The 26,932-nt window shown below is 50.0% G+C and overlaps 1 protein-coding gene across 3 annotated transcripts in view; it reads right to left on the bottom strand.

Annotated features, from left to right (window-relative positions):
• GRB7 (growth factor receptor bound protein 7) overlaps positions 1-26,932 on the bottom strand; it is a 715,403-nt gene that overhangs the window by 46,531 nt on the left and 641,940 nt on the right. For all 3 annotated transcript variants that reach the window (XM_069634743.1, XM_069634745.1, XM_069634744.1), the window contains 4 exons: positions 22,203-22,280; positions 21,976-22,113; positions 11,064-11,174; positions 2,405-2,503 (listed from right to left, as the gene is read on the bottom strand). In XM_069634743.1, coding sequence (XP_069490844.1) covers positions 2,405-2,503; positions 11,064-11,174; positions 21,976-22,113; positions 22,203-22,280 — 426 coding nt within the window. The remainder of the gene's footprint in view (positions 1-2,404; positions 2,504-11,063; positions 11,175-21,975; positions 22,114-22,202; positions 22,281-26,932) is intronic.

Below are 26,932 nucleotides of genomic sequence, written 5' to 3'. Positions count from 1 at the left end.
GCAGAGCAGATGCTGGAACATTCTAGAGAGGGCTGGCTGGTGGAACGAGGATGGGGCAGACATTGTGCCATGTGGCTGGGGGCTCGGATCAGGTTGCCAGGCAAGCAGGTCTGCGATCAGGGGTGGACTGGGAACCAAAAGAGGCCCTGGAAATAATTGTATTTTAACAGTAACACTTAAACCCCCTTCTTCCGCCCAATGCTACTGAAGTGTTGTGCCTTGACAGCAATGAACAGTTGGTCTTACTTTTATGTTAGTTGCCCTTTCCCGGTTTTTTACTTTTTACATCTGGTCACCCTACACTGATGGGAGGCTGGGATGGAGGACTATTAGCAGGGACTTCTTTTGTCCATCAAGAAACGAGAATGGGGTGAACAGAAATGAGAAGGGTGCATGATGTTGCATGCTTTATGAAATAATGACTATGGCTTTAAAACCCAAGGGGGGGGGTTGTTAGGCTCCCATTCATCCACATGATGCTATTGTGACTTTGCATGCAGGATGGGGAGAGTAAAACTAAAGCCATAGTCTTATAGCTCAACATATTTCTATGGCGATGCATGTAGAGTAAAACATATGCAAATTAGGAGGTTAGCATCATGTATTTTGCCCCATAGAGCCTGGGCAGAGCTGTAACAGATGGGTTTCTTGCATCTGTAATGGTAGGAGTTTGGGGACGCGAATGAGACAGCGATTCGGCGTGCACTGCATTTGGGGGGGAAAGTATCTGGACTTTTTTTGTGGCTCGCCTCCCCACTCTTGCAATGCTGGCTACTCCCCTGCAAACAGGACACATGTTTCTGGACTCTACCACTGGTCACTAACACAGCAACCCCTGCTCCTGCCACGCAGCTCAAAACAAATCATATTTGACTGGAGGGGTTCCTGAATTATCAGCGCAAAGGGTTTTGCCTCTCCCCAAGGTTTTAAAAATACTTGGGTAGGGGCACTAGCCATACAAAACCTTCAAGAAGGCTTGCGTTACATTCCCATGACCCCCGCACCCACCATAGGAACTTAGGACATCAACCTGCTTTTGAAGGCCAGGGGGCAGGCACCACTCCCCACCAGCCACCCCCAAACACATGTTGCCACCCACCAAGATGAAACCAACCACATTTTGACTCCTGTGCTAAGAACAGCTGTGCTCGAGTTGGGGGAGGAGTGAGACAGGATTACGACAAGGACCGACACCATATCCTTTGCTGCACCAGAATCCCCCTCCACAGAACTCCACGCGTACCCAAGAACTGCCCTCGCCCCAACACTCATACATTGGTGTCGTTACTAAGCAGACAACCCTTCCGACGAAGCCCCATCCTCAGCGCCGGCTCAAGGCGCGCTCAGGGGGTGCGGCCGGCCAAGGGCGTCCCCCCAGCCAAGCAAAACAAGGGCACCCTGCCTCCAGTTTCCATGACACTGAGCTGTCAGTGTCATGTAAACTTAGGTATCAGTCTGGCCCAGTGCCTATTTAAGAACCACACTGCGCTGGGCACAGCCCTTAAACACACTTTACAAGAACAGCAGGGGGTTCCGTTCTGTTGTTCGGCTGATACTTGTTCTTGATACTATAGAACCAAGCCCACTGCTGTCCCCCCCCACCCCCCAATTAGGTAAAAATCTCATACAGGGCACTGGCAGATCTGGGGTCTGCAAGGCCGGCACTGCCCATCATCATTAGAAAGGACACGGCACAGGGACCTCCAAGCCCTTGAGTGCCCCTAATCACACCAGATGTTATGCTGAATCAAAAAATGAATTAATCTTTTATAACACGCTTAATACCAGAGATTGGTCTATAAGTGCAGAACCGGATTCGAACCTGTGTTGCCATGCTTCCAAGACAAACGCGTTGCCCCGGAGCTATCCTCCCGGCCTGATAACACTAAGTAGGCAAATAGCTGCCATTTACATTCACTGAATTCAAATACAGTGTGTGGAAATCCTGAAACCATATAGTGGATTTGGCTCTTAAAGACCGAACACAGAGTTCCCTGCAGGGCATGTTATTTGCAGAGTTTGCCCTCCTATGTATTGGACTCCATTCCCGAAATTTCAGGTTGCCATGCTGGATTGCAGATTCGAACCCAGACCACATACTTACAGTCCCCTGAAATAAGGTTTACAGTTTTCTAGGATTGGAAGACATCAGAACTCTAAATCACTTTTCTGCATTGGGAACTCTTCAGCTTCTAGTCCCACTTCCAGAATTGCCCACCACCTGAGGCCGGGATTGCTACTCAGTCACTGTTCCGCGTCTTCCCCATTGTCAGAGATGGAGACCGGCGGGGACTAAAGATTGGGCCATGTACACAAAGTCATGCAGTGGTCTTCACCGGACCCCGCGCAGTCATGTTCAGAAGAAAGGGCGGGCGGTGGCCGAAGGCGCATGCACGGTGCTCACCTTGAAGAGCCGAAAGGCCATCATCCAACACTTCCTGCTCTGCTCGTCTTCGCTGCAGCAGATCTTCAAGCCCTTGCTTCCCGTCCTGGCCTTGTGGGGCTGTGGATTTAAAGAAGGAGAGAGAAACCAGTTACTTCACCTGGCCCCTGGGACTTAAATGGGCGTCATGAAGCCCTAGCTACAGGCATTATATGCAGGGCCAAAAGAATCGCAAAGGCTTGTTTTTAAGAGTCATTCAAGCAAGGAATCTATTGCTTATAAATCAAGCAGATGAAGGCACACTTGGTTAAGACATTAATTACACTAGGAGTTGCTTTTCAGGTGCAATTAAGCCATTAGCTTTGAGCAGGGTCACAACGAAACCTGAATTGGGGCTCGGGGTAGGGTGTGTGGGGGGGCTAACTGATGATGGGAGGGGCCACTTCAGACACTGTGGGGAAAACTTGGACGTCCTGCCCCTGTGTTCTAGCCCAAGGGTTGTCTGGCGTGGGGCCCATGTATCAAATTATACATTTTAAAGTGTCTTATGCCTGTGACAATGACAAAGTAATTGGATTTAAAGATAACACACATTTAGTTGCTTTGATAATTTTTATATCTAAAGCCCAGTCATCCGATCAGGCCCTTTAAGCCGGTCAAGTGGCACAGCGAGTAGAGCGCTCTTTGACACAGCGAGTAGAGCGCTCTTTGACATCGTGCAGAGCCTGCTAACGCAGGTTCGAATACCGGCAGGGCCAAGCTCAGCCTTTCATCCTTCCGAGGTCGATAAATGAGCACCACACCCCGTGGGTAATAATATGAGCACCACACCCCGTGGGTAATAATATGAGCACCACACCCCGTGGGTAATAATAAGCAGCGCTCAGATACCTGAGGGTTCGTAGCGCTATATAAATGAGAAATGAAGATGATTTAAGAAACAAATCGACCACCAGAGGCCCAGGCTGAAGTTCAGTGTGCCACTGACCCAACTTCCACATGAGGTACAAACCATACATTTCGGTACATTATATGCCAATATAAACATGTTCACGCTGGCTGTGCCCATACATTTGCATTCTGGCTACACCAAAATATGCCAAGAATCCCATATATGAAAGGAATGACGTCTTTTCAACGCCAGGCATTTCAAACTGTATATTGTAATGAACACGTTCATTGCATTTTTTTAGGGGGAGTGGGTAAGGGCAGATAAGGGGTTGGGGGGTAGGGAATAGGTAAAGATGGGTGGGGAGGGGGATTTGGAAGGTAACCTCCCAAAATAAAAATAAAAACTTCCATAAACGTTTTCATTACAATGTACATGTGCCTGCCGTTGTAATTGCTGGTGATGAAAGAACATGGAACTATATGAACTCATGTCCATCCCAGTAAAAAAATATTAAGCCACAGGAAGAAATGGCTAGATTGAGTATACCAAAATGCAAGTCTAGCCACATGATAACACATGTCATGCATACTCTGGTATCGATGCCGAGTAAAAAAAAAAAAGTAATGTCATAGTAATAAACGACTAGAGTGGCTGCACCAAAATGCGATTCTAGCCACATAACACATCATGATTACTTGTTTTTCTAATAACATGTGCTTTTGTGGTTGATTAACCAAATTAAAGCTGAAATGAATGTTTAGCGAAATCCTCCTTTCCCCACCCATCCCTCTCCTACCAGCCACTAGGCCCCCCCACCTCCCACCTTCTAGAATCAACTCCTCGGCCCAATATTACACATAAGCACGCACAAACACACCCACACACACTTACACATTCACTCACTCATTTAAACATCCCATTCACCATATCCTCACTCATTCATATGCACATCCAGCCCCACATACATCATACATTCATTCACACACACTCACTCATTCATTCACACATACATTACATACACACGTACATAATGAGCTGACATTCAACACCCTTTAACACTATCAGTTTCACAAAAGGCTTCGTCGGGCCCCTTCCCTCGGATGTGAAAGAACACATAACGTGGTTATATGTTTGCTCCCATCCGTGGGGAGGGGCTGATGTGTGCATTTGATTTTGTTAGGCAGAGCAGCAATGGCAGGCACGTCATTTGGGGGTCGCAGCTGCAACCCCTCTGTTCTCCCTTGCTACCTCTGCCATCTCCCTTACTACCCCTGTAAAACCTCTGTAAAAAAATGTTTAACTGAAGCTCCTGGAGTAGCGTGGAACCCTGTAGACCCTGCCATGCGTTGGCCCCGCCACAATAGGCCTGGGGTACTCCAGCACAGTCTTCACCCATCAGGATGAAAACTGGGCCGGAGCTTGTAGCGCGAGACGGAAGAGCTCAGTAGGGGTCGGAGCTGACCGTGACATGTGGCACTTGTCACATGCCACATTCAGCTCCAACCCCTTCTTCTCTGGCTTCCTCGCGGCTCATAAACAGGAACCAGGAAGCTATACCAGGGTGGCCTGAAGTGACGGACCGAAACCTGGAAAAACAGGTAAAAAGGCTTTTTTTTAAATGTGATGTGTATTTTGCATGTGTGAAGTACGTGTCAGATTCATGTATGTGCTATGGGTCAGTGAGTGGTGGGTAAATGAGGTGAAATGTGATAGTGTGTGTTTGATTGAATGTTCTGGGTGAGCGGGTGCCTGTGTAGATAATGCAGCGCGAGTGGATGTAAGAGTAGGTGTATGAGTGAGTGACTGGTGGGCAAATGTGTATGAATGTGATAGTGTGTTTCAATGTTCTGGATGGGTGCGTGTCTGTGTGGAGAATGCAGTGCGAGTGGATGCGAGAGAAGTAGTATGGGTCAGTGAGTGCTGGGTGAATGAGTAGGAATGTGATAGTGTGAGTTTGAATGTTCTGGGTGGGTGGGAATGTGAGTGTGTGTGTGTAAATGTTCTGGGTGGGTGGGTGCCAGTGTATGTGAAAGAAGGTATATGGGTGAGTGACTCGTGGGTGAATGGGTATGAAGGTGATTGTGTTTGTGAATAGTCATGGTGGGTGGGTGCATGTCTGTGTGGTGAATGAATTTAAGAGGAGATGTATGGGTGGGTGAAAGGGGATGCCTGCGGTGTGTGTGTGTAAGGCTTGGGAGACTGGGGATCACTAGAGCATTTTTGACACATCCTTTGTTGACTCTGCACGTTTTACTGATATTTTCAGGCAAAGCCAAGTTCACGTGTGTCATTACCTGGCTAGACTGGCATTTTGGCACATCCAGTCTAGCCATTGATTACTGTGGCATGACATTTATTACTGGTCATCTTTGATAAAGCAAGCATGATAAGTAGTATTACCTCGCTAGTCTGACGTTTTGGTGTAGCGGCCTGTATATTTCTAACTGAAGCATGACTTATTAACTGAGCATCTATGATGAAGCAAGGATAAGAAGTGCTCTTATGGGTCTACACTGGCTTACATTGGAACCAGCTTGGACATGTTTTCTTATTGTGACATGTCACTTTTAATGGCCAAACCATCGGGACTATTTTCTTACATAGGAGCACTGGCATATATTGGCAGAGCCAGCTTTGTGCCTAGTGCCAGTAATACTATAAAAGAAATCTCAAAGCAAACATGAGTATGTCTTATATGAGAATACTAGCATATGTTGGTGGAGCCAGCATGGAAATGTGTGGGCACAGCCAGCATGAAAATGTATTTTATACTGTCATTTATTGAAGGGACCAGCATCACAATGCATTGGGAAATGCCCTGTGCACTTTTGGTGCCTTGCTTCTATTGTACTATTTTCCATGAGTTACCCTTCACTCAACAAAACTGATTGCAAATGGTCTGGCCTGCTACCCAGATTTTCACAGAAAGTGCGCTGTGAAATGCACACATTTAACCCATTTTTCAAAACATTTTCTCATGGGAGGGGGAAGAATCCCCTGACCCCCAAACCCATTTTTGTTAGTTTGGGTTCCCTCGCTATGCTCTGTCACTATGCTCTGTCACAATCACATATTTGTGGCAGATATTTACACCCTCTAATAAAATAACTAGATTTTGGGGTCAGGCACCTCCCATTCTTTCTACACTAGGTGAAACATTTAAGCTTTGATAAAAAAAACATTTACTTCTTTCAGTTGGAGAAGTGCAGGCCCCTGCAGCGGCATAATCATCATGGACATTGCGCACATGTGGTGGTACGGCCCAGCCTGGGGGGTTTGCATGTCCTGTGCATTTTTACGGAGTTTGGTTGGTCCTTAGCATGGCTCACGGGGGGGGCCCAAATGTTGTGCTATGCCACTGATTGGGCTCTGCTCACCTTGAACGCATTCAAGTGTGATGTGAGTGGTTGAGAGGGGCCGCAAACTCGACCAGGACCCTGCTCTGGTCCAACAATGTTGAAGAAAATAAGCGTTGTCCCAGAAGTGAGAGATCCATGGAGTGACTCACCCCTCCCCACTCAAACTCATCTGTGGAAGTGTTCACAGGCCGTTCTTGGGGAGGTCATTGAATAACGCACCTCGCACATAAAGCTTTGAAAATCGTAGATGCATTGAGCCCCACTCTTGAGGGAAGTGCAGCCCACCCTCCCTACACCTCATCCTTTTAAAAAATATTGAAGAAGAGTCGTGTATCAAAGCCTAGGACATTAAGGTGTTATGTTCGGCGCTGGGTTATGGGGACAACATGTTATTGCTTGTCACATACCTTAAAGATAAATGCACACGGAGAAAGATGGCATCTGCTTACACCGGCACAATAGGGTTCATCTATCACAGTGGTTGCTGACTCATAGATACATGTATAACCAGGGAATTTTGTTGATACCAAATCCTGGTCAATGATTTAATTTTCAGGCCTTGCTCGTGCAGCAATTTGCTCCTGTGTAACAGACAGCGCACGCCTCCCTAGGTCAGTGCTTTTTTGGCTTGTTTAACACATGAATGGGCACATCACAGTACATCTGTGCCCACTGATAGATGTTTCATACACTAGCTGTGGCCTGCGTTAGAGATTTCAGTGACGCTGTTACAAGTACTGCATTATGTATGTCTTAGATATAGGCTGCATTTCGAATCTGGAACATTACATTCTCCAAATGTGTGATCATGGACAAATCTCACTTCCCTCTGTGCCTCGGTTCTTATATCTGGCTGAAATAAGAGCACCTGGGAACACGGGTATTAGACGCATCTGAAGGTCATGTGCCATCACTTCCTGTGATGTCACTTTGGGGCGGGATCAAATGACATCACTTCCTGTGACACAATCGGAGGTCAAGGGCCATGTGATGTCACTTCCGCTACCCCTGGCATTTTGGTGAAATGACATCCCTGAGCAATGGAAGCCTTTCCTGAAACTAGCAGCTTTAAAGTTTTGCTGCGTTTGTGCAAATACATTTTTCTGCACAAACATAGTAACACTTTAAAGCAGCCGGTTTCAGGAAAGTCTTCTCTCCCCTCTCTGCCTAACAAAAAGCTCTGTCCCTCAGTTCACATTTTGAAGGGGTGGGGGGGTGGAGGTGGGGGTGGGGTGCTCGAGCCTGATAACTTTAATGGCATTGTGCGCCTGCCGTTCAGAAAACTGCTTAGAAATAACAGGCTGTTTGTCTCTCTCCACATCCCGTCTCTCTCCAAGCTTCACATGGTATCTGGTGTTTCCATCGAATTACTATCCATCAAATGTTTATCCATCAAAATGTATACATTCAATTGCTTTTCCATCGAAAAGCCTATTCATTGAATGAATTTCGATGGATAATTAGGGTTAGGGTTAGATTTAAGGTTAGGGCTAGATATAGGGTTAGATTAAGGGTTAGATTAAGGGTTGGGTTAGAGTTAGGGGTGGGGTAAGGGTTAGGGTAGGGTTAGAGTTAGGGGACCTGCCCTTGGGGGCTGGGTGGGGGGAATCCAACCAAATAAACAATAAGCACTCAAACGTTACATGAATCTGGCTAGTGCTGAAATACTTTAAAGATTTCAGGAGTGGACAGCTCCATGTAATGTTATAACGTGAAAAATAAATGCATCAAAATGCTATCTTTAACATTTAAAAGTACATATCCATTGAAACTTGTCCATTCCTATGTTTGATGGACAAGTTTCGATGGATATGTACTTTTAATTCAAAGATAGCATTTTTTCGATGGATTTTAATTTCAATGCATCATTTTCGATGCAAAGACCATAGACCACTTCATATCCCATGCCGACAATTTTTGCTTATAGGCAGCACTTAAAGCGCCACCTAACAGCCAAAACTAAAAAGCCACATTTTCAATCCGTGTGTCCAGTGTGGGCTGTAGGATGTCTAAGATTATTGCACCATACCAGTATTGTGATGGCCCATAAGGTGAAGTGTGTCACATGACGTAACATTGGTTGAACATTGATTCGTTTCTCTTCTGGTACACGTTGATGTTGGTACTGACTTAGAAAATACAGAGCAATCACATTTCCCGTGGCCATGCTAGGATTTCTGGGACTTGTAGTTTTTGTGCATTTCAAATGTGAAAGAAAAAAAAAATCACAGAATCCAAAGAGAACAAAACAAGACTGGATAGTCTTGTCAGACATGGCCAAGGGAAACCGGAGAGCTCTAGAACAGTTCATATTAATAAGAGCCCTCAACTGAGAGGGTTTAAAGGAACAACTCTGAAAACCCAAAAGAAAATCGAAATGTTTACTAGGTGGTTTTTAAAAGACATTATGTAAACCAATGGCTGAAGCAGGTTAAACTTGTTTTTAAAGCAGTGTCCTCTCCTAAAAGCAAAACTCACCTCCCAGTAATCACCTCAGTAAATTAACCCCTGAAACAGAGTCTCACCGTTGTTCTTCATTACCTCCCAGGAGGTGCCAGCTGCCAATCAGGTTGTATGGATCGCAGGCTTAATCCATAAACCTGCTTTCCAAGCATGTAGCTAGCTGCTTTCACCCTCGCTCTGACCCCTCCTACACAGTTTTATCATTTTAAAAAAGTCATCTTTTTCTGTCTGCTGGGCTCTCGTCTCCTATGCCCCTTCGCCTCCCCCACACCAATAGCTTGGCATAGATATAGAAAAGGGGCTCATCGTTTTTGCTGTGATGGCCATGTTGGATTGGTTTTCTTTCATGAAAACATGCTTACTTTCATGAAAGATGAAGCACCCGAGGGGCACACTACAGATGTTGCCCGTGTGTTTGTAGTTATGATCCTCAGGTGGTGGCTAGTTCTAAATAAAAACAGCCCTTGCTCTGCATGGGTGGGTGAGGTTGGGCTTCAGAGTGTTACCCCCAGGTCTGGCCGCTGCCCCAGGGATTATTGCTAAAGTCAGAAGCAGAGTTTAGGCAAATTGGGGAATATAGGGAACAGAAGAGGTTTGCTCAGAAGGTTTTGCGGCACGCCTGGGGATGATCAAACACGGTTGGAGACATGCTAGACCAGTGGCTGCAACCTTTGTCTCGCCAGATATATTTTAGACTACATCTCCCATCAGCACTAGCCAGCATGGTCAATGGTGAAGGATTATGGGAACACTAGTCCCCAAAAAATCCAGCAAACCACAGATCGCAGATCCCTGTGCTAGGGTAATGCTTCTGCAAATCCTGGTGATAGCTTCAGGGTTAAGCAGGTTATAAAAGGAACAGCACACTACTCTTAAACTCTGCTGGATGGCGAAGGTCGGGGGACAAGATTAATCTCTCACTTGGGTGCTCTATGCTAAACGAACAACATGTTATAATACACTGATTTAGCCCAATCTCATAATCCTAAACAAGGGGTAGTTTGTGCCCCACGTTCCAAGTGTGGGGGTAGCCCAACTAACAAGGGTATTAGAGCAGCATTTGCGATAGGTTGAGGCGAGATGCCTCGCCCACCAATGACAGCCATCACCCACGCCAAGTGGTATGGTTTGCCTCCACCCACCAGAGACGCCCATACGTTCCATGTTATAATGTCCCCGCAAAAATGTCTCCTGACAAAAAAGTCCCTGTTTTTTGCAGAGACAATGTTACATCGAACATGCGGCGGACAACCGCGCAACCCCCGTTTTTAAACGTTTTTTTTAAATGGGAGCAGGGGACATCCCCGCAACCCATTCCCATACATAAAGTCACCATACATAATAACGCCAATGGCTTTTCCCGGCGACATTATGTATGGGGACATCATTACCCCATACCGCCGATACTACCAAATTAGCGGTCTAATCCATATTCCCGCACTGAATTGTCTTGACTTGAGTTATTGCGCAAAGCCCAGAAGCTTTTCTTTTGGTTTTCCGGCTCGTGGCCGGGTTATGCAGGCACCTTTCTATGTCCGCGTAGATTGGACAATGCGGCGCCTTATGAGTTCGCCGAGTTCGCTGAATTCTTTTTGGCCAATTGTACTGCTTGTTGTAACCACAAAATGCAGAGGGAGAGCCTTGCATCCTCGCTTTCCAGCCCTCACCCCCACCTTCCTATATACCTTACTCAAACTTACCATCTATATTTTTGTGGTAAAAAAGCTACAACAACAGAAAGCTAGGGGAAAAAGTGGGTAATACCAATAGTGCGCCGTACTTGAAATGGGGGCCCTGTGTGCTTTACAAATACAAGTACTTCGTGGGTATTCTGGAATTCTTGGATTAGCCAATGACGAATATCTAAGGCAAGCACCATGCAGTGCAGCGGTGAGAATGGCGGCAAACAGGACGAACATGCAGGGTCTGAATCTGAGTGTGGGGGATCCCGGGGGGTCTCCCTTACCTTCAGGCAGAACCCAAACTCGGTGGGTGCACTGTACAGCTTCTTGCCCTGCGTCACCAAATAGGTATTGGACTCGCCGATGTCTGCGAAGTACTGCAAATGGCGCGGGTCCTGCAAGAAAGCGAGAACACGGTCAGGTCTTGTGCAGGATGCCCGGCAAATAGCGGCGCCACAGCTTACACCGGCAGGCGCTTATTAATGCAGGTCCATCAGCGATCAGCATACATTGCTGCCCAAAGCCATGCTCCCTTACTACATGCGCCTCAGAGCTGGGGAGATGCACTCCCTAAGGAACCAGGCACAGCACTTTTGCCCAATTTAATCTGTTTGCACACCTGAGAGTCAGGGAGCGTCTCTCACTAACAAGCCATTCCCAGAACTGGAGCGCAATGCAGAGTGCCTGCACCCGGCAGTACCAGGGAGCCTCTCTCCCTAAACAACCTGTCCTTTCAACAGAGCTAAATACAGTTTAACTGCTCCATGCAGAGTGAGGGAACGTCTCACTAAAACTATTCCCAGCACCATAGCTCAATGCAGAGTGCCTATAGGGTGAGGGAGCTTCTCTCATTAACAAACATTACCTCCACGTCCACTCTTCCTCGTCCCAGTACTTACTTCATGAGGCACCCGCCTCCGACACAGGACCTTCTTCTATTTCTTTAAATCCCTATAACTCCTCCCCCACATCCATGTCACTCAGTTTAAATTTTTCCTGCCTCCGGCAGGTTGGACTTTTTCTTCCCGGTGCGGGGCACTGGGGAGCACCGATTGCTGGCCCCCTGGGGGGGGCTGTGTGGCGGGGCCCTCGGCTCCCTCAGGTGCGGCACTGCTCCTGGGCCCCCTGCGGGGCTTGTGGTCACAGTTGAGCTGGATTGCTTTGCTCGGTTCTTTGCTGGGCTCCGGACCGCAGCGTGAGCATTGTGTCCCGGGTCCTGCACGGCCCGGGGGAAGGTAAGGAGAGGGGAGGACTGGGCTTGATGTTTTTCCCCTCTCCTCCTGTTTTGGCCATCTTGATTCGACTTGGCAGTATGGGCTAGCCTTCCCTTTTGTTGTGAGGCCTCTCTGCTTCTTGTCGTGGGGTGACAGTGGCAGAGAGTCTTAGTCTTTGGGAGTGCGGGGGCTCTGTTCTGTCGCAGGCATGTCACATACCACCCGCTCCTCAGACACACACAGCACAGGATGCACCGGATGTTAGCTGCATTATCTGGGGGAAGGTAAGGAGAGGGGAGGACTGTGCTTGATATTTTTCCCCTCTCCTGCTGGTGTGGCCATCTTGACTCCTTCAACATGCCGTTTTCCTCGTGCTTTGTGTGCACATCTTTATTGGAAATGATGGCAAGCACTTGGCAGTATGGGCTAAGCCTTCCCTTTTGTTGTGAGGCCTCTCTGCTTCTTGTCGTGGGGTGACTGTGACAGAGTATTTGAAAGTGCGGGGGCTCTGTTCTGTCGCAGGCATGCCACATACCACCCGCTCCTCAGAGACACACGGCCCAGGAAGCACCGGATGTCAGCTGCATTCTCTGGGGGAAGGTAAGGAGAGGGGAGGACTGTGCTTGATGTTTTCCCCTCTCTTGCTGGTATGGCCATCTTGACTCCTTTGAAAGGCCGTTACCTCGTGCTCTGTGTACACATCTTTATTGGAAATGATGGCAAGCACTTGGCAGTATGGGCTAGCCTTCCTTTTTTGCTGTGAGGACTCTCTGCTTCTTGTCGTGGGGTGACTGTGACAGAGTATTTGAAAGTGCGGGGCTCTGTTCTGTCACAGACATGTCACATACCACCAGCTCCTCAGACACACACAGCCCAGTATGCACCGGATGTTGGCTGCATTCCTTGCGTGCTGCCTGTGAATACGGCGCAGATTTTGGAACCATCTGCAAGCGGCCGGAAGGGTACCGGCCTGGCATAGTCTACACTTCGGGTTCGAGTCTCAGTGGTGCTGACTCGGTCCTTCATCCTTCCTAGACCGATGCATTGGAACGATTTAGAGCATGGGGCTACCAGCTACTGGATACAGGGCTCAAGCCACCTCTCAGTCATGTGGTGTGTTTGGGTCTGTGCTAGCTATGGACGCAGACTCCTTGTCCTGTCCTCTTCCTCTAAACTGCGCAAGGGAAAGTCAAAGGAGTTGATTTGCTTTTCCCTTGTCCGGCATGGGATTATGGAAAATGATCATGGAAGTAACGGCCATGCAGGGGGTTCCCATTGTCTCTTCTCTTAGGCCCTAGGTCCTCCGGTGCTGACGTGTTGCTTTCACGCCTCCTCTCAGACTTGTGGGAAGTGATAGGGCACATGGTGGCACATGTCTGTGCTTAGAGGGGTTCTCAGAGCCCCTGGTGCCGGTGGAGGGGATGTCACTTCAGTGGGTTTTCCAGTATAGGCATACCTCAGGTAGGGGGTTGCCTTTGATGTCGGCTATCCGGGATGGATTGCTTTGCCCCGCTTTGTGACAGTACTCTGCCCTTTTGACGCCAGCCTGGTGGCTCCTCTGTCGGCTGAGGGGGCCATGGTCTGCTGGACTTCTGGGCTGTCCAGTATCTTCCTTTTGATAGGTCAAATCTTTTTGTGGACTGACAAGCATGCTGTTATATTGTGGCGCAGGCCTGTTTCAACGTCCTGTGATTTCCCTCTGGTGCAAGTGCAGTGACTGGCGGTTTTCCCTGGCTCCTCGTCTCTATCTTCTCGGAGGTGTATGGGACCGGTGGGGTTCGGCTTCCTGGGTAATGGGATCCGTCTGGAGGGGGTATCAGTTGCCGTTCCTGTCTCCTCCTGTCCAGGTTTGCATGGTTAGGACTTTGGTACCCAGCTCACGGTCCAAGTAGTTGGCCATGGGATCCGTTCTCTCCGAACGGTTGTTGTGGGTTACTTGCGGGTGTTCCTGGTCCCAATGCCTTCTAGGATGTGTCACCTGCTTATGGGTCTCAAGACCCTGCACTGCTTGTCCGGACGTTTGGGGAGAGCGTACTCTGGATGTTGTGCAGGGGGGGCGCTTGCTGGCTGTTCTGGGCTGGGTTCTCAGAAGGCAGTATGTCTCGACTCACCTGTTGCTGAAGTTACGGGGCACGTGGCGTCTTGCATGTTTTCCAGTTCCTTGAGCCTGTCTTCGGTTACGTCTCCTGGTGTCTTATACTCTCTCCCACTGGCTCCCGACATCTCGGCTTTCGTAGTTTTGTTTTCAGTGTCCCCAGCGCTGCGAGTGTCCCTGCTATGGTGGCGGGGGGGTTCAGGTCTACAGGCTGAGGTGTGCATGGTCCTTCCTCCTGTGACCTCTCCTACTACCAACACCAGCAGAAAGGGTATACATTGGGGGTCCTCTCAGCTCAAGGGTTGTGAGATCTGGGGAGAGCCGGTGATCATCCAATTGGCAAGAGTTGTGCCATTGTGCAAGCTCTGGTGTACTTCGAGGAGTTGCTGGACGGTCGGCGGTTTTTGGTCCGATCGGACAATACGACGGCCTTGGCATATGTGAACTGCAAAAGGGGTTCCGGCTGTTCCTTGAATGCTCTGGCAGCGCTGATAGGCACTTGGGAGGAATCTCATCTGGTGTATCTGCTGGCCTCACGGATCAGAAGGGTGGACAATGTTCAAGCGGATCTTCTCAGACGCCGGTTTTCACTCCTCTGCAGAACTGGTCCTGTTGGCCCAGGTCTTTGCGGTGACCTGTGTCAGATTAGGGTCCTTGGTTCTAGACCTGTTTGCATCCCCGGCCTCAGCAGAAGTTCCCCTCTTCTGCTCTCGGTTTCAGGTTGAGGGGATTGGGGGATGGACGCCCTCTCTGTACAGTGGCCTTGGGGTTTTCCTTTATGCCTTTCCACCTATTCCCCTTCTGCCCCGGGTGGTTTGGCGCATCTGAGTGTCCAGGGTGACTGTGTTGTTGTTAGCTCTGTTCTGGTGCCGCCGGAGTTGGCTCCCCTCTCTGTTGGAGCTTTGTTCCTAGGAACCTTGGCTGGTTCCGAGGTGGCCGTGTCCCCTTCAAGGGGATCTGCGGTTAGGATTCCACCGGATGCAATGGGCGGTGTGGCTATTGCTCAGTCTAGGTTGATATCTCAGGGGTTCTCAGATCCTGTAGTTGAGTCCAAATGGATGCTCTTAGACCCTCCACTCTGAAGGTGTTAGGCAGACATTGGGGCCATTTCCGAGACTGGTATGGGCAGTCTGGGATCCCTCCCCTGCGTTCTGGCCTCTGCTATCCTTCGGTTCCTCCAGGAGGGGTTTTGACAGGGGCCTGGCAGTTTTTCCAGGCTTTGCTCTCAGCGGGCCTCCATGAAATTCCTTTTGGGGGACTCTGACGGTCACTTGGATGGGGAGGTGTTGGTGGGGAAGTTGATCCAGGGTTTTTCTTCTTCCCTTCCTTGTGCTGATAAAGGGCTTTCCTTTTGGGATCTCCCTCTTGTATTACGGTTCCTTCATGGGCCTCCTTTTGAGCCCATTTCCGAGATTGATATCAAACATCTTACACTGAAATCTGCTTTTCTTATTGCCCTCACTTCTGCCCGTAGGCTTGGGGAGATTGGGGCTCTCTTATGTCACGCTCCTTTCCTGAGGGTGCTGCCAGACTCGGTGGTGCCGGGGTGTGGTCCGAAGTTTCTCCCTTCAGTTGTCTCTCGGGTTTCACACCTCTCAGGGTCTGGTTCTCCCTGACTTCTTTCATGATCCAAGAACGCCTGAGGAGGTGGCTCGGCTTAACATTGATGTCCGGCGGGACGCGTTGGAGTATTTGGCTTGGTTTGCCTTTTCCACCAATCTGATAGTCTTCTGATTGCTTGTGGTCTGGCTGGGGCTGGGCATAACGCATCTGTGGTTTCCATTTTCCGGTGGTTCCGGGTTGTGATCTCTAGGGCCTGTGTGGCTTCTGGCCTGCCTGTGCCTGCGCACAATCAGGGGCGGTCTACCAGGGGTTTCGCGGCTTCCTGGCCCGATGTAAGGAGGGTTTTTCTCTGCAAGAGATTTGTATGGCTGCCGCCTTGGCTGGTCTAGGCATTTTCATCAACCGCTATGGGTTGAGTTTCTCCCACTCGGGGGTTGGTTCCTTCGTGGTTGGAGTTTTTGTCTGTGGGGATGTGATTTAAGAGTTATTGTGGGTGTGTTTTGCTGCACTGTTTTTGGCTCTGTCTCATTGGGACCTTTTCCCCGTTGATGCTTTGGTATACCTCATGAAGTAAGTACTGGGACGAGGAAGAGTGGACGTGGAGGTAATGCTCTGATTACTTACCGGTAATCTTCATTACTCCTAGTCCTACTCTTCCTCGTCACAGTACTGACGACCCTCCTCACCCTCCCTGCGGGGAAGGTCCCATGCTCCGGCTTGGTAATATGAAACTGAGTGACATGGATGTGGGGGAGGAGTTATAGGGATTTAAAGAAATAGAAGAAGGTCCTGTGTCGGAGGCGGGTGCCTCATGAAGTAAGTACTGTGACGAGGAAGAGTAGGACTAGGAGTAATGAAGATTACCGGTAAGTAATCAGAGCAATTCCCAGCACCATAGTTCAATGCAGAGTGCCTGCAGAGTGAGGGAGCTTCTCTCACTAACAAACCATTCCCAGCACCACGGCTCAATGCAGAGTGCCCGCAGGGTGAGGGGGCTTCTCTCACTAACAAACAAGTCCCAGCACCATAGCTCAATGCAGAGTGCCTGCAGAGTGAGGGAGCTTCTCTCACTAACAAACCATTCCCAGCACCACGGCTCAATGCAGAGTGCCCGCAGGGTGAGGGGGCTTCTCTCACTAACAAACAAGTCCCAGCACCATAGCTCAATGCAGAGTGCCTGCAGAGTGAGGGAGCTTCTCTCACTAACAAATCATTCCCAGCACCACAGCTCAATGCAGAGTGCCTACAGGGTGAGGGAGCTTCTCTCACTAACAAACAATTCCCAGCACCACGGCTCAATGCAGAGTGCCCGCAAGGTGAGGGAGCTTCTTTCACTAACGAACTATTCCCAGCACAAAAGCTCAGTGAAGAGTGCCTGCACCGTGCAGAGTGAGGGGGCTTCTCTCACTAACAACCCATTCCCAGCACCACAGCTCAGTGCACAGTGCCGGCAGAGTGAGGGAGTTTTTCTCACTAACAAACCATTCCCAGCACCACAGCTCAGTGCAGAGTGCCTGCAGAGTGAGGGAACTTTTCACTAAAACTATTCCCAGCACCACAGTTCAATGCAGAGTGCATGCAGGGTGGGGAAACTCCTCTCACTAACAAACCATTCCCAGCACCACAGCTCAGTGCAGAGTGCCTGCAGGGTGAGGGAGCTTCTCTCACTAACAAACCATTGCCAGCACCACAGCTCAATGCAGAGTGCCTGCAGAGTGAGGGGGCTTCTCTCACTAACAAACCATTCCCAGCACCACAGTTCAATGCAGAGTGCCTGCAGAGTGAGGGCGCTTATCTCACTAACAAAACATTGCCAGCACCACAGCTCAATGCAGAGTGCCTGCAGAGTGAGGGAGCTTCTCTCACTAACAAACCATTCCCAGCACCATAGCTCAATGCAGATTGAGGGTGATTTTTGACTAAATCTCATTCCCAGAACTAAAGCTCAATGCAGAGTGTCAGCTCCCTGCAGAATGAGGGGGCTTCTCTCACTGACAAGCCATTCCCAACAGTATAGCTCAGTGCAGAGATTCTGCTCCCCACAGAGTGAGGGAGGTTCTCTCACTAGAATGGCATTCCCAGCACCAGCGCTCAATGCAGAGTGTCTGCTCCCCTCAGAGTGAGGGAGCTTCTCTCACTAGAACGCCATTCCCAGCACAGTCGCTCAATGCAGTGTCTGCTCCCCGCAGAGTGAGGGAGCTTCTCTCACTACGAGCCATTCCCAGCACCAGCGCTCAATGCAGAGTGTCTGCTCCCTGCAGAGTGAGGGAGCTTCTCTCACTAGCAAGCCATTCCCAGCACCAGCGCTCAATTCCATGTGTCTGCTCCCCACAGAGTGAGGGAGGTTCTCTCACTAGAATGCCATTCCCAGCACCAGCGCTCAATGCAGAGTGTCTGCTCCCCGCAGAATGAGGGAGCTTCTCTCACTACAAGCCATTCCCAGCACCAGCTCTCAATGCAGAGTGTCTGCTCCCGCAGAGTGAGGGAGGTTCTCTCACTAGAATGCCATTCCCAGCACCAGCGCTCAATGCAGTGTCTGCTCCCCGCAGAGTGAGGGAGCTTCTCTCACTACAAGCCATTCCCAGCACCAGCGCTAAATGCAGTGTGTCTGCTCCCTGCAGAGTGAGGGAGCTTCTCTCACTAGCAAGCCATTCCCAGCACCAGCGCTCAATTCCATGTGTCTGCTCCCTGCAGAATGAGGGAGCTTCTCTCCCTAGCAAGCCATTCCCGGCACCAGCGCTCAATGCAGTGTGTCTGCTCCCTGCAGAGTGGGGGAGCTTCTCTCACTAGCAAGCCATTCCCAGCACCAGCGCTCAATGCAGTGTGTCTGCTCCCGCAGAGTGAGGGAGGTTCTCTCACTAGAATGCTATTCCCAGCACCAGCGCTCAATGCAGTGTCTGCTCCCCGCAGAGTGAGGGAGCTTCTCTCACTACAAGCCATTCCCAGCACCAGCGCTCAATGTAGAGTGTCTGCTCCCCGCAGAGTGAGGGAGGTTCTCTCACTAGAATGCCATTCCCAGCACCAGCGCTCAATGCAGTGTCTGCTCCCCGCAGAGTGAGGGAGCTTCTCTCACTAGCAAGCCATTCCCAGCACCAGCGCTCAATGCAGAGTGTCTGCTCCCCGCTGAGTGAGGGAGCTTCTCTCACTATCAAGCCATTCCCAGCACCAGCGCTCAATGCAGTGTCTGCTCCCCAAAGAGTGAGGGAGCTTCTCTCACTAGCAAGCCATTCGCAGCACCAGCGCTCAATGCAGTGTCTGCTCCCCGCAGAGCGAGGGAGCTTCTCTCACTAGCAAGCCATTCCCAGCACCAGCGCTCAATGCAGTGTCTGCTCCCCGCAGAGTGAGGGAGCTTCTCTCACTAGCAAGCCATTCCCAGCACCAGCGCTCAATGCAGAGTGTCTGCTCCCCGCAGAGTGAGGGAGCTTCTCTCACTAGCAAGCCATTCCCAGCACCAGCGCTCAATGCAGTGTCTGCTCCCCGCAGAGTGAGGGAGCTTCTCTCACTAGCAAGCCATTCCCAGCACCAGCGCTCAATGCACAGTGTCTGCTCCCCGCAGAGTGAGGGAGGTTCTCTCACTAGAACGCCATTCCCAGCACCAGCGCTCAATGCAGTGTCTGCTCCCTGCAGAGTGAGGGAGCTTCTCTCACTACAAGCCATTCCCAGCATCAGCTCTCAATGCAGAGTGTCTGCTCCCGCAGAGTGAGGGAGGTTCTCTCACTAGAATGCCATTCCCAGCACCAGCGCTCAATGCAGTGTCTGCTCCCCGCAGAGTGAGGGAGCTTCTCTCACTACAAGCCATTCCCAGCACCAGCGCTCAATGCAGAGTGTCTGCTCCCTGCAGAGTGAGGGAGCTTCTCTCACTAGCAAGCCATTCCCAGCACCAGCGCTCAATTCCATGTGTCTGCTCCCTACAGAATGAGGGAGCTTCTCTCCCTAGCAAGCCATTCCCGGCACCAGCGCTCAATGCAGTGTGTCTACTCCCGCAGAGTGAGGGAGGTTCTCTCACTAGAATGCCATTCCCAGCACCAGCGCTCAATGCAGTGTCTGCTCCCGCAGATTGAGGGAGGTTCTCTCACTAGAATGCCATTCCCAGCACCAGCGCTCAATGAAGTGTCTGCTCCCCGCAGAGTGAGGGAGCTTCTCTCACTACAAGCCATTCCCAGCACCAGCGCTCAATGTAGAGTGTCTGCTCCCCGCAGAGTGAGGGAGGTTTTCTCACTAGAATGCCATTCCCAGCACCAGCGCTCAATGCAGTGTCTGCTCCCCGCAGAGTGAGGGAGCTTCTCTCACTAGCAAGCCATTCCCAGCACCAGCGCTCAATGCAGAGTGTCTGCTCCCCGCTGAGTGAGGGAGCTTCTCTCACTATCAAGCCATTCGCAGCACCAGCGTTCAATGCAGAGTGCAGAGTGCAGAGTGTCTGCATGTGGAAGATGCTGAGGGAGGGTTTCTCTTATTAACAGGCACTCCCAGCACCCAAGTCAAACGCACATCAGAGCCCGCATCACAGGTTTTGGGGGTCTCACAATTCCCAGAATCAAAGTCTAGTACTGACAGTGTGCCTGCACCAGTGGTCGAGGTGGGCGGGAGCGGTGCTCCTCTACTTTTTAAAATTGATGTTTACTGGTCCTATACTTTTATTTTAAAAAGGAACTGTTCCGGAATGGTTTGGTTTTAAAATAAAAGTGTAGGAAGAAGTTGAAACTTGCACTTTCAGTGCACTTCACTGAATGTTCCCTTAAATATCACCTGCATGTGTTTGGGGGTTAGTATTGTGTGTGAGGGGGGCGTGATGATGGGGTTTGTGGGGAGTGGGTGCAGGCCAGCAGGGAACATAGCTCTTCTACTGTTTTACGTACACTTCGACCATTGGCCTGCACACCTCAGATTCTGTGGGCTCCTCTGTCGGACAAACAGGAAGTGCAGTATTTATTTCTCAAAATCTGGTTCCTAGAACAGTGTAGTTAGTCTCTTAAGCTTAAGGTGCAGTCCGTGTCCAACCTCACACTATAGTCGGTCTCCTAAGATTATAGCACAGTTTTCTAACCTCAGTGTAGAGTCGTTTGCGGTCCTCAACAGTCGCCCGCGCTCACCATAGTTTGAAACACTTGTGTATGAGCGCGATATAAATAAAATAGCATATCATGTCATAGTCGGTCGTGCTCACCATACAGTCATCTCCTAAACTCAACATACAGTCGGCTGCCCGCGCTCAACCTACAGTCGGCTGCCCGTGCTCAACCTACAGCCGGCAGCCTGCGCTCACCCTAGTCGGTCACTTGCGCTCACCCTACAGTCGGTCGCCCGTGCTCACCCTACAGTCGGTTAACCGCATTCACCATACAGTCGGCAGCCTGAGCTCACCCTACAGTCGGCAGCCTGAGCTCACCCTACAGTCGGCAGCCCACTCTCACCATACAGTCGGTCGCCCGTTTTCACCCTATAGTCGGAAGACAGTTTTCACCCTATAGTCGGCAGCCGGCCCTCACCCTAAAGTTGGCAGCCCGCGCTCACCCTACAGTCGGTAGCCTGCGCTCACCCTACAGTCATCTCCCGTGCTCCCCCTGCAGTCGGTCACCCGTGCTCCCCCTGCAGTCAGTCGCCCGCGCTCACCCTACAGTTGGCAGCCTGCGCTCACCCTACAGTCAGTTGCCCGCACTCCCCCTACAGTCGGCAGCCCGCGCTCACCCTATAGTCGGTTGCCTGCATTCATCCTACAGTCGGCAGCCCGTGCTCACCATACAGTGAGCAGCCTGTGGTCACCCTACAGTCGGTCGCCCGCGCTCCCCCTACAGTCGGCCGCCCGCACTCCCCCTACAGTCGGTCGCCCGCACTCCCCCTACAGTCGGTCGCCCGCACTCCCCCTACAGTCGGTCGCCCGCACTCCCCCTACAGTCGGCAGCCCGCGCTCACCCTACAGTCGGTCGCCCGCATTCACCCTACAGTCGGCAGCCCGTGCTCACCATACAGTGAGCAGCCTGTGCTCAGCCTACAGTCGGTCGCCCATGCTCCCCCTACATTCGGCAGCCCGTGCTCACCATACAGTCGGTCGCCTGCACTCCCCCTAAAGTCGGTCGCCCGCACTCCCCCTACAGTCGGCAGCCCGCGCTCACCCTACAGTCGGTCGCCCGCGCTCCCCCTACAGTTGGCAGCCCGTGCTCACCCTACAGTCGGTCGCCCGCACTCCCCTTAAAGTCGGTCCCACGCGCTCCCCCTACAGTCGGTCGCACGCGCTCCCCCTACAGTCGGTCGCCTGCGCTGCCCATTCAGTCGGTTGCACACGCTCCCACTCAGATGGACACGGATACCTGCACCGCTGGGACTCACCTTGGAGGTGCCTTTGGTGGAATAGTAGAGCCCGGAGCGGCGCAAGAAGAAGTAAAACCTTTTCCAGACCTTCCTTCCGATCTCCTTGAGGTGCAGAAAGCCCTGGATCTCTGGGCAGGAGCCGGAGTTGAGGAAGTTCTGTGTGGAGAGATAGATGGATAGCCTGTAGGAGTCTGGGGTGGTGAGGAGAAGCGTGCTCTGAGGTACGCGGCACCCTCATCACTCACCTGTATTAGTTCGGAGTGGGACATTCCTTTGTTGGCATCGAGGCAGCCGGCGACCATAGACTCCGGGAACAAGGAGTGCTGGGAAGAAGGACAGAGAAAGAGGTTAGCAAGCGCTCACACAGAGTGGGCCTCCTTCAGGCAGTCCATTGGGTGGGGGCCCGCTAACACTGGGCAGCTGCAACTACACGGTACATGGAGTAGGAGTGAGAGCTGGGCATGGGGTATTGCCTGTGGGCCCATGGCTTGGAGCATGCTCTGTAAGTAGTGAGATCTGTCACAAAGGGTGTGATCTCGAGATCTGCATCTGTGAAGCAGGATTTTGCAATATGTGCAGCTCTGCTAATGGAGCACAACTTCTCTGGGATGTCACGTGGCGTGGATGTGGGGATCTTAAGAGGGCGGGGAAACTGAGGAGCGATAGGATTGTGGTCATAGCAGGTTTGTAAAAAACAACAAAAGTAAAATAACACTTAGTTATAGAGATGACATGTAATTCACACAAACCACACAATAAACTAAACTGACAAGATATATATATATATAGTTATGGTAACACTGAGCAAAAAGAGTACGATAGTGGCTTTATTTTCCCATTCTGATGTAACTGTAGGCGTACAGAACCTACTTGCAAAGGAATGAGATTAAAAAATCTAATGTGCAAGAGAAGGAAATACAGTGAAAATAATGCATCATACCATCACCTATATCCATGGTTGCTCACTGCATGCAGCTTTATGCACTCCATCCCTGACTAATCACCTACCATCCACACCTTTTAACGACACTAGCAACTCCAAATCACCCACTCGCTGCCTTCTCTGTAGCCATTTAACATTAATTGCACTTTCATGTGCCTCAATCCAAAACAAAGACACATTGGAGAGCAGATCTTTCGAGCATGGAAGTTCATCTCGGGAGCTGGGAGCAGCTGATCATTGTGGATCAGGTATGGGCTTTTGATTTCCCAGGATTTGGAATCCACCATGGCAGTTTTGCCTGGTTTCCCAATCCAGGGCGATCGCGCACAATTCCAGTTGCGTCCATTCATGAAATATCATACAGTATAATAAAAGGCCATATGTATGTTTGTCCGATGCAGTCATGCACAGTAGAGACTGCCCGTTTCCCCTGTTGTCACCGCTGGAGAGAGCTGTTGCCTCTGGAATAGTCATGCGCAGTAGAGACTGCCCAATTCACCTGTTGTCACCGCTAGAGGGAGCTGTTGTTTTAGGAATAACATATTAATACTTTGCTAATGTCTCTCCTTGCGCACTTTGGCCCGTGTACATGGGCTTACACACTAGTCTATTCTATTAGATACTGGACTGTAGAGCATGGTAGTGAGCTTTGAAATGTCAGTGCATTGCCCTCAGATCTGTCCACCCAGTAGGGTTCTGAAATCCAGATCTAGAGATCCATCTGCCCCCAAGGAGCCGGATCCTCCTCATCCCGTGATCGGTCTTCGGCTGTGGAGTAAGAGCCTGCCATCCACGTAGGTTTCCAGAGCGACATTCCGAAGGCTTTTTCTTCTTATGGACAGAGGCATAACCAGGATTGTCTAACAAGTGGGGCATGAAGCTAATGTAGTTGGTCCCACCGCAGTAGCATTAACATCTGTAAATGCCCAACAGTGCTGCTGAGTGGGCATTTACACATTTTGGGTGGGCCTTCTCCGCTCAGGCCCTACCCTGTCTACGCCTCCGCTTATGGAGCGAGCAGTGGTGGAGTAAGGGTGGGGGGGTTGGGGGGGGACGCCTCAATTGAGGAGGTTGCAGGCAGAAGGCAGCACTCTGCAATGACACACGTCTCGTGGCGCGAATGGGGTGGTGCGCAACAAGAGCCACTTGCCGCGTACAGTGGCGGAGGGCTGCGGCCTGTCCGGTGCTCAATATACCTCGCATGACCGAACTGCTCTGCTCAGCTTTTATATGGGGCAACCCTCCAAATAATTAGCATCTTTCTGAAACTAAATAACCTCAAATCTGGGGTGAAAGGTGGATATAACGGGCCAAAGCGAGGTGCAAGAGAAGAAGGAAAACAAGTAAATATTCAGCTTCCGGTCTCAAAGGAAGGGCAGCTTTTCTTCCATATTTGTGTATAACTTGCAAGTCTTCCGTTTGAAACCAGATAAGACTGCCCAGTGGGTTAATGCACCTATTGCTGTGATATTCTGTGTAATCTGCAGGCCATGCGTCCAGTTCCTGCAAAGGTACGGATACAGGTTTGCTTGCTGTGCTGGGGCCTGTAGTCGCATCACATCACTTCGAGAAGGCCCTCCCCCCAGTCTGTTGCCAGTACAATGAACGCATCAACCCTGACTCCCGCGCTTCATTTTTCTCAGGTCAGTTGGGAGCAGAGAGACAGCTTATGTACGAGGGTTACCCAGGCCAGAACACACAAAGCAAATGCACAATTGATTGTCAGCGTGCAGGCACTTTGCCCCACTCGTTTCCCGCTTTTTAAAACAGTTTCCCAGCCACCACTTCCCACCACTTCCCCCCACTATTTGGAGGATGGCTCCAGCCCTGGGAGTGAGGGCCTAAGGCTCGGTTCATGAAGCAGGATTTCGAGGTTCTTGTCATTTTATGGGGTGAGAGCAAGCAGACAGCCTAATTTCAGATTGACATTAGTGGCTACCCGTAGAATAAGGCCAGGGCAGTTATTTCACGCTATGGCCAGCATGTGGCACTGTTTACTAACTTTTCGAAACCGTGGACTAGCTTGTGCTATAGTTATCAGTTTCGCAATGGGCTTTTCCATTCTGAAATCTGACTCTGAATTTTGCTAGTATCTGGGCAGGAACTCTTTGTTCTGAACGACATGTCCCAGAATACCCTTTGGCAGGGTGACCAGGTTTTCAAAATTAAAACAAGCATTGGCAATGCTAACAGTAGGGGCATTTGTGTAGGCATGGGAAAGGGACTTGTCAGGCACAGTCGTAGTGGCATTAACTGCTGACTGATAATAGCAGGTGCAAAATGGTGAGAATACCTGAACATCTAAAAGCAGTTCCTGGCAAATGCCTAATACTTATAAACAAGTCAAAACTATTGGCATTGCCAATGCTTGTTTTAAAAAGGACTTCAGTGAAGGACACACATGCTGCTTATAAATCGGTATGGCTATAGGCAGACCTGGTTAAGACATTTTTGTTACACCAGCACCGGGTTTACAGGTCCAATTAAGTCATGAACTCTGAGAATACTGCTTTGAAAAAACACCGGCAGGCACTTTGAACACAAAGTTTGATGGGAAGGATGTTTTAAAGGTGAGTTCAAAGAGTTGCCATGAGGAGGTGTTTTGGGCGGTTAGGGGCAAGAACTGGGTGGGAATGGACATAGGGGTTAGCATGGCCATGGGAAGTTAAATCCCCAAACACCTACAAGCTTTGTGTCCCTCCTCAAATGCCATTTCTCCATCTGTACTCTCGGCTTATAGGTGGTGCAAGCGCCACCTGTTAGGTAAGAATTGATGTAGTCACACTCTGTGAGACTACACAAGACTTATCTGCTTGGTATTAGGTAACCTACCTTTTGGTATAGAACTACACACGTTGGTAGTGTGACTGAGCAGTCAGGCCTATCTCAAGAGGGGTAAATGTGAGCTTTAGAGCTGTACACATGAAATCCGTAAATACAAGTAACACTTACACTCAAGGTTTCTGTTATAAATAGTTATTTATTTAACATCCATTTTTAAATAAGCGTTCTTTAAAAAGGCAAGTCATGTAACAAGGTAAGTAAACTTTAAAATTACTTTGGAGAATCAGAACAAGTTAGTGGATAATCTTTGGATAAGCTTCTTATAAAACTCCTACACCCTGAAGTGACTTCAATTACAAGGACAATAATGGCATTTATAGATCACACAAATTCTACTTTGTGGATTCTGGGGTTGCAGAAAGGAAAGGTTTAGGGAAGGAAAAAAGGTTAAACAGGTTCTCAGTAAATTTGAGGACACTTCACATGAAATCTAGACAAGCCTTTCCCAGCATCAACAGTCTGAAACAAGCTACAACCTATGAGGGACAACTATAACAAGTCAATGGACTAGAAGAGTCTTCAGGGAGCCAGGACAGCCAAAGTCAATTGGAGCACAGTCTATGGAGCTGAGGCACTTCTTAGATCAGAAGCAGTCTTGCACAAAGTAAGAGAGTTTGTAGAAAATCACTTGTAGTGTACAAGCTGTTAAGACTGTGAGAAAAATAAAAGAGGTCAACTCAACTCTAAAACGAAGCCAATGCAATTCCCAACCGAGAAAAGCACAGCTAACAAGGCAATGAAGTAAGTACCCCAAGTCTGAACAGTACCTCTGGTTTGAAGAATAGTGGTCCAGCAGGATTCTGTCCTGTTGCAGCAATGCAGAACAAGTGTTCCTGAGCCTCAGTCGTGGGGACAAGAGGGAGGACGTCTGCAGGGCTCATGCAGCAGTACTTGGGAGGTCGTCGGCAGCTACAGGCTCTTTTCGGTTCAGCAGCACTTTGCGGTTTCAGCACTTGGTAAACAGCACTGTTGTGGATCTCGGATACCGGTTGGGCTTCCTTCACTCTTTGGGACCTGCACTCTGGTGTCGGGACTGGAGCTCTGGTCATCCTGCTTCTGAAGGGTCCTTTGGAGAGTCCTGGAGCTTCTGGCCGGATTTGAGACATTGCACTCGACTACGTATTTCTCGACCCATGGCATTCGGTTCATAAAGTAACGAAGAAGTACAGCCAGTCGGAGAAGATGGTC

Source organism: Ambystoma mexicanum, chromosome 13, assembly GCF_040938575.1.
Source record: "Ambystoma mexicanum isolate Mex_15411 chromosome 13, UKY_AmexF1_1, whole genome shotgun sequence".
Classification (NCBI taxonomy): domain Eukaryota; kingdom Metazoa; phylum Chordata; class Amphibia; order Caudata; family Ambystomatidae; genus Ambystoma; species Ambystoma mexicanum.
The sequence above is the reverse complement of the archived record's forward strand: the minus strand, read 5'-3'. Positions and strand labels throughout refer to the sequence as shown.